Source organism: Argopecten irradians, chromosome 5, assembly GCF_041381155.1.
Source record: "Argopecten irradians isolate NY chromosome 5, Ai_NY, whole genome shotgun sequence".
NCBI classification, from domain to species: domain Eukaryota; kingdom Metazoa; phylum Mollusca; class Bivalvia; order Pectinida; family Pectinidae; genus Argopecten; species Argopecten irradians.
This window is the reverse complement of record NC_091138.1, coordinates 16,475,101-16,489,528: the sequence shown is the minus strand read 5'-3', so window position 1 is coordinate 16,489,528 and position 14,428 is coordinate 16,475,101. Positions and strand designations below refer to the sequence as shown.

The following is a 14,428-nucleotide window of genomic DNA, read 5'->3' as shown; positions in this document are numbered from 1 at the left end:
TTAAATGTTAAAAGTCAACATTAAATTTTAACTTGGTATGGATAACTGCCGAGACAGCGATCTGTGTGTTTATATTGGAGGAGATAAGGATGTTACTGTGAGCTGCCATTGTCCTCAGATAAACACTAGGTCTCTGTCATACAATCTCCATACCAGCCATGTTTAACGCACTTAAATTACAAATCCTTATCTCAACCTGTCAGAAAATCATCAAAATCTAACGGAGTTAGTTTGTCGGTTTGTTAGCTGGCACGATAAGGTTTGACCCTAGGTATAGATGGTGTGTTACATAAGACACTGAAGGATTCTGACAGTTACCAGGATAAAGAACATTCTACCTACATCAATTCACTGTACCTACATGTCTATATGTGTCTATACCTATATATCTGCCTTTATCATTAACGATGTAGCTATGGATTCAATCTTCCTCACATTATACCCTCGGTATCCCCCTTCGGGATACTTTGCAGCTTCCTCATTGTTTGGTTGTCTGGCAGCCATATTGGATTACATCAAAGAAGCTAATCGTATTCTAAGAAAGAAATGAAAGTAACTTGTCTACCCTGTGTAATAGAGATGCTATAGTAGCTCAGTATAAAGACTACCTGCTTGATAAGACCATTTTCTTCTGGACCTAATGGTCAATTTCAACACATTTTGTCCTGTGTATAAAGACCACTTGGCTATAAGGACCATCTTTCTTTGTCCCTTAGGTGGCCATTATAGACAGGTGTCAGTGTGTTTATTGGCCACATTACCCATCATTAACTGAATCACCATTATTTTGTGTATTGAGCCCCACCTGCCATGCCCCAAGGGGGTCAGAGTCACCCGATATAGGTTAGTGAGAGGGATATAAGGGTTTTTGTTTGGCAGAAATGTACCTATTGTCACTTATCTAAAATCCATGCCTTTCCCCAGAATTGTTCTTGTGACCACAACAAAAATGTTTTTCTAAATACAACTTATGGATAGTGCCCATATTTCAATTCCATTAGATTTAATAAATCTTCAATAAATGTTCAATGTAAAAGGATAGTAAGCAGTGATTTGTATACAGAACCATGGACCCAAGAATCATATACCTGTTATACATGTAATGAGCCGTGAAATGATGTGATGAGTGATAGTCTGTTCAGGAATATAGTGTGACAGGAACTTTACAATAGTAAATGTATAATGTTGTGGACAATTTCCTCTGTAATGTGTTGTAGTAGCACTTCAATATTCACTTTCATGTATATAGCCTTTAATACGAAAAAAATGTATCCTGTTGAAAAGCACATAGTGGTCTTAGGATTGTCAGACAGAGACAAGACCTAAGGGAAAGAAACCAACAAGTTATATGGCTCAATAAGCTTAAAAAAAACAAACACACAAAAATCAGCATAAAAATGCCTTCCTGCATCGTATGGTTTAAGTGCATAGTGGCCTTGAGATTGTCAGAAAGAAACAAGATGTTTAAAGGAACGAAACCAATCAATTATATAATGTTTTAAGATGTGGCTGATTTTATAGTTAAAAAGTTGTTGTGTTGAGTCACAGTTTAAATACTGCATACCCCATTGAAGTCTTCAAAACTCGTTAAATTCAGGATGGATTTAGAATTTTACTTGGCTGTAAAACATGTTATGTCAATTAGCAGAGAGTTGCTATGTCTTGTTGCCTGTGTATCACTTTCAGAGTCTGCTAAGATATAGATAAATGTGTTTTAAGTTTCACTTCATCGGGAGAAAAAACTCAGGAAGTTAACAGCAACGCTCAGAAAATGTACGAGCAAAATTCTCGATGATTTATTCTTCGGGGATTAATGGTGCTTAAGTAAAGTGAGGTTAGGTCATTTAAAACCTCCAATCGTTGGGATCGTTGAGTTAAAATTACAGGTGTTAATTTAAACCTGCAGGTGTTGTAATCATTAAAGAGCATAATAACTTGATGTATATAAATACACATAAGTAATCTAGTTACTAGTTTGACGATATTTCTATACTCTGGGTAAATTTTACAGGTAAACAAACCATCTGGTCATGTTGTTTGATATAAATAAAACTTAGTTTATTTTGTAGGTACAGATATATATATGTGTACATGTATAATAAAAAAAGTACCTGTCAACCACCCTAGTCCCCAAAAATAACCACCCAGAGATGTACAGCTACTTCTCAACCACCATAACCCCTATATGTCATACCTTATTAGTAAATAGCTTTTTGGTATTAAGTCATGTTGGTGTTATTTAAGTCATTTTGCTGGCAAGAATGAAAAAATGAAATTTATCTTCATTAGAAATTCAGGGTCATTGATTACATTTCAAGGATATTGGTAAAAATCAATTTAATATGAGTTTTAAAGTTCGGTTTAGAAAACATTTTCTGTATTGTATCCTTTGTATTTTTAGGCTTTCTCAGTCAAAACCTGCTGTCCGTCAACACAACCAATGCACTGCTGATGCTCAATGGGAACCAAGGAAACTCCAGTCCGAACTCTGTCCCAAGTCCACAGAATGTTAATGTCTCCTGTAGCAGTCCCAACCATTGGGTCACACCACCTCCAGGTATGATCAATCCCAGTAACTGGGTCACACCACCTCCAGGTCTGATCAATCCCAATAACTCAGTCACACAACCTCCAGGTATAATCAATCCCAATAACCCAGTCACACAACCTCTAGGTATGATCAATCCCAATAACTCAGTCACACCACCTCCAGGTATGATCAATCCCAGTAACTGGGTCACACCACCTCCAGGTATAATCAATCCCAATAACTCAGTCACACAACCTCTAGGTATGATCAATCCCAATAACTCAGTCACACTACCTCCAGGTATGATCAGTCCTAACCATTGGGTCACACCACCTCCAGGTATACTCAATCCCAATAACTCAGTCACACAACCTCCAGGTATGATCAGTCCTAACCATTGGGTCACACCACCTCCAGGTATGATCAGTCCTAACCATTGGGTCACACCACCTCCAGGTATGATCAGTCCTAACCATTGGGTCACACCACCTCCAGGTATTATCAATCCCAGTAACTGGGTCACACCACCTCCAGGTATAATCAATCCCAATAACTCAGTCACACCACCTCCAGGTATGATCAATCCCAGTAACTGGGTCACACCACCTCCAGGTATAATCAATCCCAATAACTCAGTCACACAACCTCTAGGTATGATCAATCCCAATAACTCAGTCACACCACCTCCAGGTATGATCAGTCCTAACCATTGGGTCACACCACCTCCAGGTATAATCAATCCCAATAACTCAGTCACACAACCTCCAGGTATGATCAGTCCTAACCATTGGGTCACACCACCTCCAGGTATGATCAGTCCTAACCATTGGGTCACACCACCTCCAGGTATGATCAGTCCTAACCATTGGGTCACACCACCTCCAGGTATGATCAGTCCTAACCATTGGGTCACACCACCTCCAGGTATGATCAGTCTCTAACCATTGGGTCACACCACCTCCAGGTATGATCAATCCCAATAACTCAGTCACACCACCCCACAGGTATGATCAGTCCTAACCATTGGGTCACACCACCTCCAGGTATGATCAGTCCTAACCATTGGGTCACACCACCTCCAGGTATGATCAGTCCTAACCATTGGGTCACACCACCTCCAGGTATGATCAGTCCTAACCATTGGGTCACACCACCTCCAGGTATGATCAATCCCAAAAACTCAGTCACACAACCTCTAGGTATGATCAATCCCAATAACTCAGTCACACCACCTCCAGGTATGATCAGTCCTAACCATTGGGTCACACCACCTCCAGGTATACTCAATCCCAATAACTCAGTCACACAACCTCCAGGTATGATCAGTCCTAACCATTGGGTCACACCACCTCCAGGTATGATCAGTCCTAACCATTGGGTCACACCACCTCCAGGTATGATCAGTCCTAACCATTGGGTCACACCACCTCCAGGTATGATCAGTCCTAACCATTGGGTCACACCACCTCTAGGTATGATCAATCCCAATAGCTCAGTCACACCACCTCCAGGTATGATCAATCCCAATAACTCAGTCACACCACCTCCAGTTATGATCAGTCCCACCCACTGGGTCACACCACCTCCAGGTATGATCAATCCCAATTACTCAGTCAGACCACCTCCAGGTATGATCAATCCCAATAACTCAGTCACACCACCTCCAGGTATGATCAGTCCCAACCACTGGGTCACACCTCCTCCAGGTATGATCAGTCCTAACCATTGGGTCACACCACCTCCAGGTATGATCAGTCCTAACCATTGGGTCACACCACCTCCAAGTATGATCAGTCCTAACCATTTGGTCACACCACCTCCAGGTATGATCAATCCCAGTTACTGGGTCACACCACCTCCAGGTATGATCAATCCCAATAACTCAGTCACACCACCTCCAGGTATGATCAATCCCAATAACTCAGTCACACCGCCTCCAGGTATGATCAGTCCCAACCACTGGGTCAAACCTCCTCCAGGTGTGATCAGTCCTAACCATTGGGTCACACCACCTCCAGGTATGATCAGTCCTAACCATTGGGTCACTACACCTCCAGGTATGATCAGTCCTAACCATTGGGTCACACCACCTCCAGGTATGATCAGTCCTAACCATTGGGTCACACCACCTCCAGGTATTATCAATCCCAATAACTCAGTCACACCACCTCTAGGTATGATCAATCCCAATAGCTCAGTCACACCACCTCCAGGTATGATCAGTCCCAATAGCTCAGTCACACTACCTCCAGGTATGATCAGTCCCAATAACTCAGTCACACCACTTCCAGGTATGATCAATCCCAATAACTCAGTCACACCACCTCCAGGTATGATCCATCCCAATAACTCAGTCACACCACCTCCAGGTATGATCAGTCCTAACCATTGGGTCACACCACCTCCAGGTCTGATCAATCCCAATAACTCAGCCACACCACCTCCAGGTCTGATCAATCCCAATAACTCAGCCACACCACCTCCAGGTCTGATCAGTCCCAATAACTCAGTCACACCACCTCCAGTTATGATCAATCCCAATAACTCAGTCACACCACCTCCAGGTATGATCAATCCTAACCATTGGGTCACACCACCTCCAGGTATGATCAGTCCTAACCATTGGGTCACACCACCTCCAGGTATTATCAATCCCAATAACTCAGTCACACCACCTCTAGGTATGATCAATCCCAATAGCTCAGTCACACCACCTCCAGGTATGATCAGTCCCAATAGCTCAGTCACACTACCTCCAGGTATGATCAGTCCCAATAACTCAGTCACACCACTTCCAGGTATGATCAATCCCAATAACTCAGTCACACCACCTCCAGGTATGATCAATCCCAATAACTCAGTCACACCACCTCCAGGTATGATCAATCCCAATAACTCAGTCACACCACCTCCAGGTATGATCCATCCCAATAACTCAGTCACACCACCTCCAGGTATGATCAGTCCTAACCATTGGGTCACACCACCTCCAGGTCTGATCAATCCCAATAACTCAGCCACACCACCTCCAGGTCTGATCAATCCCAATAACTCAGTCACACCACCTCCAGGTCTGATCAATCCCAATAACTCAGTCACACCACCTCCAGGTATGATCAATCCTAACCATTGGGTCACACCACCTCCAGGTATGATCAGTCCTAACCATTGGGTCACACCACCTCCAGGTATGATCAATCCCAATAACTCAGTCACACCACCTCCAGGTATGATCAATCCCAATAACTCAGTCACACCACCTCCAGGTATAATCAATCCCAATAACTCAGCCACACCACCTCCAGGTCTGATCAGTCCCAATAACTCAGTCACACCACCTCCAGTTATGATCAATCCCAATAACTCAGTCACACCACCTCCAGGTATGATCAATCCTAACCATTGGGTCACACCACCTCCAGGTATGATCAGTCCTAACCATTGGGTCACACCACCTCCAGGTATGATCAATCCCAATAACTCAGTCACACCACCTCCAGGTATGATCAATCCCAATAACTCAGTCACACCACCTCCAGGTATAATCAATCCCAATAACTCAGCCACACCACCTCCAGGTCTGATCAGTCCCAATAACTCAGTCACACCACCTCCAGTTATGATCAATCCCAATAACTCAGTCACACCACCTCCAGGTATGATCAATCCCAATAACTCAGTCACACCACCTCCAGGTATGATCAATCCCAATAACTCAGTCACACCACCTCCAGGTATAATCAATCCCAATAACTCAGTCACACCACCTCCAGGTCTGATCAATCCCAATAACTCAGTCACACAACCTCCAGGTATGATCAATCCTAATAACTCAGTCACACCACCTCCAGGTATAATCAATCCCAATAACTCAGTCACACAACCTCTAGGTATGATCAATCCCAATAACTCAGTCACACCACCTCCAGGTATGACCAATCCCAATAACTGGTATACCTCTGATAAACCAGAAAACAAAAGACAATTTCTCCAGAATTTTGCATGTCAAATATGTCCACTTGATTGACAAAATGTTCGTGATTATTGCTGAATAAAAGTAGAAAAGCATTGTCTGGTGTCTTAAGATTTTGAAAACCGATAGTCATTTAACATCAATCTGTGAATAATTCAATGTATCAGAACTTGTGATTTAGTAATCATATGAACCTGTTTGACATATGCTACCGTTAGTGATTGCCAGCTCTGATGCAGTATTGCTCTAAGATAACCTCTTTTCTCATACACTGTATAAAATGTCCACCTGTTTTTTACTACACAGGGATTTATGGTCCTATGGTTGTCCTGAATTCGTCCACATCTTGTTCCGTCCAGAACCAGCTAGATCTGATCTCCCAGTGTGGAGATCTTCATACCAAGGACCTGTCACAGAACGGATCCTTCATTAATGTGCCTACATCTACTGACCAAGGTAAGTCGGTTGTGACCATTTCTGTAATGAATGAATTAATTACTGATTGTTCTTTTGAGTTTCAGTTTACCTGTAAGAACATGTGACAATTATCAATTGTTCTGTGTGTTTTCATCAATGCTGTGTCATCAGTTGAATTAAAAATATTGACCAGAAAACTTGTTAGCCTTTTGATGCCGTGACCAGGAATACTTCCATAGTTTCCAATGTTAACATTAGCCACAATGAACTATAATTACATTTTAATGATGATTTATAACTATTTTGTAATGACTAAAACTTTACAAGATTCTGCTTATATAAAGTATTGAATTATAAAAATGTTGTGAATTACACTTGTATTTGATTACTGATGTTAAGGGGTGTTAAACAACTGATGTATTAAGGTATATGAGAATGTTATTATCAGTGTTTGGGACTTCTGATATTTAGGTCTATACTTTACCATTGGTACGTAGGACTTTCTGAATTTCTGTATCTCTCTCTCTCTCTGTGTGTGTGGTCAGCACCACTACTGGTGTTTTGGACTTCTGATATTTAGGTCTATACTTTACCATTGGTACGTAGGATTTTCTGAATTTCTGTATCTCTCTCTCTCTCTGTGTGTGTGGTCAGCACCACTACTGGTGTTTTGGACTTCTGATATTTAGGTCTATACTTTACCATTGGTACATAGGACTTTCTGAATTTCTGTATCTCTCTCTGCGACAGTGACCAATACCACGGCCAGTAATACCAACAGTCCAAGCCGAAGTCCGTGTGAGAGCCCAATCAGCATGGGACAAAGTGCCTCTCCAGGTTAGTATAATCAACGTAATTACAATATTTATGAGTTGATTTCCAAATTTGTCAGAAATTTCACAGTTGAATATTTTTTCACAGTGCAAATGTTAACAAACTTCAAAATGTTTAATATGTTCACATCAATAATTTCTTATTAGTTTTCAAACCTTGGTAGACCAGAAGGAAATTTCTTTGTTTTTTGGGGGGAAATATCATTAATGACATCTATTGTTCTACAGTTGACTTAGCTAGTCTACAGAAAGCCAACGCCTTTGGTAATCTGATCACTCGTGAGACCTCGCCCACAGGGAGCTGCCACACCCTGGATCTCCTGGGACTGAGTAAAACTGTCGGTAGTCACTCCCCTCTCTTCAGGGACAATGGAATGGGACGACCCACTCTGGACAACAACCTGTCACCCCTACAGTAATTGTTTGACTACTCTGAGGTTGACTTCCTACCCTAAGATAATTTGGTTTCCTCTCTGTGGTTTAACAGTACATACAATATATGTATCTTCACTATACCTCTGCCATGAAACAGGATACATAGTAAAACATGTTTATAACAAACATACTTACAAGGAATTCATAGTTATAAACTTAGTATGATATATGTATAACAAACTATGCTTATAAAAAAGGGATTTTCTTAATCCCAAGAGGCTCGTTATAATCATGTTATACTCTTTGTTTTCTGTCTTATGGATCGATCCGGACATTTATATCTCACAGAAATTCCTAGTATTTTCATTCATTTTACTTCCATAAGCGTGTGAGAAGAAGAATCTTAAACTAGGCTGAAATTATCCCCATTCTTTCTTCTTGACTTTGTGTTACTAATTTCATATCATAATGATCTGTATTCTTAACACAAAAATCTGTTGTTTCCAGGAATGGAGAGCGATCATCAGAATCTGGAGCTGAGTCTGATGGTTCGGACAAACTAGCGCCAGGTATAGAGCGTAAAAACTCTAACGCAAATCTGTTTCCTACCTGGAATATGAACACCGACTACGAACAGAGAAAACTCATGGCCAATAAAGGTAAGAAAAACAAATCTTATTGACCAACTGAAATAAAATTAAGAGATTAAAAAAACGATCTGAAATTAAATTCAAGAATGAAATAATCGAACTATTATTGAAAATGGTGACATTTTATCATCAGAAGTATCCGTATGAAGAGCTTTGACTTGATTACTGTATATTCTGTTACACAGCGATGCAGAAGAAACCCGAGGGTGAGTCTAGGATACCCACCGACTACTGGGCAGGTATGGGCTTCTCCAAGTCTATGCCTGAGTCAGCTATTAGAGAAAAGTTTGGGAAGCGATTTGAGAATAACCAGTATACAGAACCGACCATGGCTACAACATATGAGGTAACACATGTACATTGTATGTAAATTTCAAAAAAAAAAAAAAAAGAAATAACATTCCACTCCATCTGTCTTCCATCTTATGTATGAAGTGATATCAGAAATTTGGGTATCAAAAGTTTATAATAGTTTTCTACTTACAGTAATAAAAATTGGCTGAGATCATCAATATATAAGCTATTCATTTCAGAAAATTAACCTTATGTAAAGAAGTTTTAATACAATTCCTTTAATTATTTCCAGTCCCCTAATGAGGGCTGTGAAGAGGAGGAGATTGACCGTGACCCCTGGAAGGACTCCATACAACAGGCCAACAAACCAATCAACCCTGCCCCCGGGGAGTACCCCAGCCCTCGTAAAAAGTGTAAGTCACTAAGATATCTGACATCCAAATAGCTCTAAAACCAAAGGTTATAATCTGGGAAGAGTAGCATGATAGGATGCCTTAGGTCTTTGATAGTGATGAATTGTTAAAATGAATTTTAAAAGAAAATCTTCCGATGTTTTAAACAGATGTTAATAAGTATTCATGAAGGAAGAAAATTTTTCTGAACTCTTGTGCCTGTAACCAGTATCATTACGTTGTGTTAGTGTTATTTCGGACTGAAGAAGGCCCTATAGTGGCTGAATATATATTCCATAGAAATGATTTTGATTTTACTTTGAATTTATTTTGGCCTTTTATTTCGGATTATTTATATACTAGCTTTATACCGTTTTTCCTCATTATCAGTATCATTACGTTATGTATTTCCCCTGTACAGATGAAGTATCCCTGAGTAGCAGTAACTATGTGGACAGTGCCTGCCTGCCTTCTGTCAAAAATCTCTGGGCGGTCAAAACTGACATCGCTGAACTTTTCAGTAAATTAGGACTAGGGAAATACACCGACTTATTCCAGCAACAAGAGGTAATTATAAACCTTTATACTTATAAAATACTATATACTTATACTTATATCATACTACTTTTTCCTCTGTCTTTAGATTAAACTTGTGATTTGTTTGTTCCTCTCACTCTGACCTTGTAACTTATGTATTTTCATCTGACCTTGGATTGACCTTGTAACTTATTTGTGTGTTTTTCTTTGACCTTTGATTGACCTTGTAACTTAATTGTGTATTTTTCTTTGACCTTAGATTGACCTTGCCACTTTCCTGACCTTGACGGACCAAGATCTGAGAGAGCTGGGAATTTCCACGTTCGGTGCCCGTAGGAAAATGCTGTTAGCCATCACAGGTAGGTTTCATCAACTGTTATAGGCTATATTCTCTCTTCGAAGAATCAAAAGACAATATATGTGTATTAAGAAAACATTTCAGCCACAAACACATCTATGTGAAGTCTTTATTAACTTAGTCCTATGAAAACATTGCTACGCACCAGAACACTGTCTTTAATCAGTCAGGTGAAACCTAGAAATAGGCTTAGTCATGTAAGCAGTAAAACAGTAATTATGTTACTCAAATACTTATGATAGTGGTAACTTAGTGATAACTTCACATTCAATCATATATGTTTGAACATTTTCAGATCTTAACAAAGGCCGTGCGGTGATGAACTCGGATAAGATTCCAAACCATACCCCCGAAAAAGTCCCACCAGGGTTCGCCCCTCGACACAACACCAACATCCCGGGTAAACACCCCGATACCAACCACCCCTTACTAGCCTCACGGTCTATCACTGGTAATCGTAACAATACGCCCTATACAGATGGTGAAGTACCTGTGTTTCCACAGCGAGCCATCACTGGGAAACAGTTCTCAGACAGTGAAGGATCCAATCTTCATAGCGGTATATCCTTACATAATTCCAGCTCTAGTCTCCGGAGTTCTGGGGCGGGGCTTCACGGTTCAGGCATGGGGCTACAACGTACCAGTCCACTAGGGGGTCTACACCATGGTGGAGCTCTCCACAGTTCCACCTCGAGCCTCCATGGGTCTGGTCACCTCACCAGGAAGACTGCACACTTTCTAGATGGTAGTACGCCGCGGCAGATCACTGGCAGTTTCTCCAGCAGTGGTGTGTTTTCCTCGGAGGGATTCGGACAGGGCATTGCTGGCCGTCAAATCACGCGTGGGCTGAGTGCTAGTTTCCAGGACAGCAGTAGTCTGTCACAACAACAGCTACCAACATCAAGTAGTCCTTTCATCGACACAACATCTACACGGCAGCGAAACTCCCGCTCTGACCTGGCTAATCTTAGTGCACGCTGGTGATCATCACGCCCAAAATAAACCAAATAATGACTTGTTTCTCCTAGAAGACTGCCTTGTCTTTAAACGTAGATGTATTTCAAATACCTACATGTATCTTCAGTTTTGCTCATATAGGATAATGTTTTACCCACAATTTTCAATATTCTCAGGGTAAAGTTTTCATTAATTATAAACTTTTAAATCTAAAAGCCATACATATATACATCTAAAGTTATGTGGTAAAAGATTATCTCCTTAATAAGTACCTTTACAGGAATCTATTAAAATTATTTTTAAAAGAAGTGAAACAATGATATTTAAACTTTAAAACTTAAAAGCAAAACTTTGGTATAATTGTTATAAGAATTTTATAGCTGTCTACAATCAGTTAGTCTATGACTACAAAAATGTTAGTGTTTATAGTGCACTTTTTGTATTACATGTTGGTGCGGTATCCACATCGCTGACGAAAACTACATATGAATCTATCCACAGGACATTTCCAAATATTGGCTAGTTGAAAATTTTTGACTGTAATTGGTTTGCAGAATTACTTATAAAGTTGTAGGACAAAGAACCATCTACATTTTGTATTTATATCGCCCAGAGCTGTTGACCTGCAGTAAAGTTGTGGAAGTAATGCTGTCTTTTTCCGTCCTAATGTGATTACGATTGCCTGTAGCCAAGCTATGAAAACCAATTTTTTCAGTACCACACAAAATTATTTTAAATGTGCTTTGTTGAAATATGTAGGTACAGAAGCCCTGCGGAACAAAAATTGGTAACATTACTTTTATATATATGAATAATAGAAGAATTAATAATTATGACACAAAGCAAGTCATTAAGATGTGATTTTGATTACCATTGCCGTTAGAAGCAGTACAAGTCGGGATCATGTCCCAATACTGCACTTGTTGTTAGGGTTGTGTGTGGGAGCACATCGTTGCTGGCGACACATTGTTACTATATCTGTAGAATATATAATGTTTGTTATCTTGACAAAAATCTTGGAGCTACCAGAACAGTGGACCTTACTAGTCTGTTTCTATGTATCTGTATGATCAACTGATCGCTAACCCCGTTTGTTATTTGTATCCATTGCAAAATTATATAGTCACCTTTTTTCAAAATGTTTTGATAATAACAACAATCATCATAGTAAACTAATGTCCATCCCCATGTTTATACAATAGCCATTTTACCAAACAAAATTGCTTTTTATTGTCAATTTTATTTTTCATGTATGATTTTATTTTAATTTCTATGTCTTTATTTTGCAATATTGATTATTTTTGTACCAGTTTTATAACTCATCAATCCGTCCATATTATATTTGCCTTTATTTGCCAGGATCAGGGTTTGCTATTCAAAACTTTCTTTTGCCTTCTTTGTTTGAAATGGCTCAAATATCATGATTGTTTTCATTTGAAAATTATTACAAGCCAGAAGCTAGGGTGTTGAAAATGTGAGATTTTCGACATCTTGTTATATCGTTAGCGATTTAGAAACATTAAATTAATCTAATAAACTATTCATTAATGCAGACAATGTGAGCATAATTAAACAGAAGTACACATGCATGTCGGCACAGAGACTTTACACAAATATCCAACCAAACGTATGTACATGTATTGTAGTGATGGATGCTATAATATATATTGACCTTCGGTTGGAAATTTGTGCCACGTCCCTGTGGATGTTGATGGCTGTAGTTTAAGCTCACTTGTTTAAGAATACTGTAAGTCAAATGAAAGAACAAAGCATATTTTCGCCCCTCCCCATTTCATTCATATTTTAAAAGTAAATCCTTGTTTGATATTTTTACTGATTGTTTTTGCTTGTTGATGTTCATACCACTGATTAACTGTGATGTATAAGGTCCACTGGTAGTATTCCATGCTTCACTGAGCTCACTCCTGTCCGTACAACACAACAACACACACGTTCGAATTTTCTCACATACTGGAGAAAATCCCACAATAAAATGGACATCTTCATTTCAAACATTCATTGGATTACAACTACAAACCATGTACATAATGTGTACTTTGAAATTGTTTTCAGATATATTTTGGATCGATATTGCTAATTGAAAAGATTCTGTAACAACGTTACCTTTTCAAGCATCATTATCATCTTTAATCAAAGCTTTCTATATAGAGCAAATCGAAGGTTAAAAAATTACGTAAATTGATAGATCTTCCAAAAAAAAAACAACAACAAATATCAATGAATTCAAAATCATCTCTTTGACAGAATGAACGATGTGTGTTTTAACATGTGTATGTTGTATGTACAGTAGAGTGGGCCCTGTGTACCCAGGTGTGGCTGACACAGATTGGCTCAGAGTCACCGCGTCTCACACAGGCTGTCAAGGGGCTTCCTTCTTATTGGTCAATCTCTCACTTAACTGTCAGATCTTTAGATGAACGGTCAACAATTCCTACAAATCTAGGATCTGGTTGTCAATTGCAAGTAGATGAATATTTCAATAACCGATAAAGAGCATTAATATAATGGGAGGTAACTCTGATTCCTTTTTAGAATGGTTTCGTTTTGACGATTTAAAACTCCAATGACCGCTAATAGAAGCTAAATGGCACTATTATTAATACCTTTTACAATTATTTATGAAGCTCTAGTTTATAAAGGAAAAAAAGTTTTGGATTTTGCTCGGAGAATACAAGGTTATTTGTGTTGAATTAACCAATTAGAATCAAGCCTGAAGCAGCCAATGAAATGTTACCCGTCACATAATAGTAGATTATTATAATATGCAAATGTTGACTATAATGTTAATCAAAATGTCCAGTATATTACCCACCCATGTTTGTGTTGACCTGTGGCTTATATACTTGTTTAGCTTTCTAATCAACATGTCATATATATATATATATATATACCATTTCACATTATTTTTCTTCAAAGTACACAATTTTTGTGTCATTCGCTCAAAGTAATCTTATACCGAGTATATTTTATTGAAAGTTTTGTTACAACACTACTGAACTTACAAGGTTTTATCCTGTAATATATATATAGTTGTATCATCATTTGAAACGTATCACGTAGTAGTATTTATAAGTAAGTGAATTCATGACAT

General features: G+C 39.1%; 1 protein-coding gene across 1 annotated transcript in view; it reads left to right on the top strand.

Annotated features, from left to right (window-relative positions):
- LOC138323016 (protein bicaudal C homolog 1-B-like) overlaps nucleotides 1-13,549 on the top strand; it is a 78,313-nt gene extending 64,764 nt beyond the window's left edge. Inside the window, exons 12-21 of the mRNA XM_069267330.1 lie at nucleotides 2,402-2,557; nucleotides 6,810-6,959; nucleotides 7,671-7,757; nucleotides 7,982-8,168; nucleotides 8,636-8,787; nucleotides 8,964-9,124; nucleotides 9,365-9,485; nucleotides 9,886-10,031; nucleotides 10,261-10,360; nucleotides 10,655-13,549. Coding sequence (XP_069123431.1) covers nucleotides 2,402-2,557; nucleotides 6,810-6,959; nucleotides 7,671-7,757; nucleotides 7,982-8,168; nucleotides 8,636-8,787; nucleotides 8,964-9,124; nucleotides 9,365-9,485; nucleotides 9,886-10,031; nucleotides 10,261-10,360; nucleotides 10,655-11,343 — 1,949 coding nt within the window. The 3' untranslated portion in view covers nucleotides 11,344-13,549. The remainder of the gene's footprint in view (nucleotides 1-2,401; nucleotides 2,558-6,809; nucleotides 6,960-7,670; nucleotides 7,758-7,981; nucleotides 8,169-8,635; nucleotides 8,788-8,963; nucleotides 9,125-9,364; nucleotides 9,486-9,885; nucleotides 10,032-10,260; nucleotides 10,361-10,654) is intronic.
- Nucleotides 13,550-14,428: the final 879 nt, after the last annotated feature.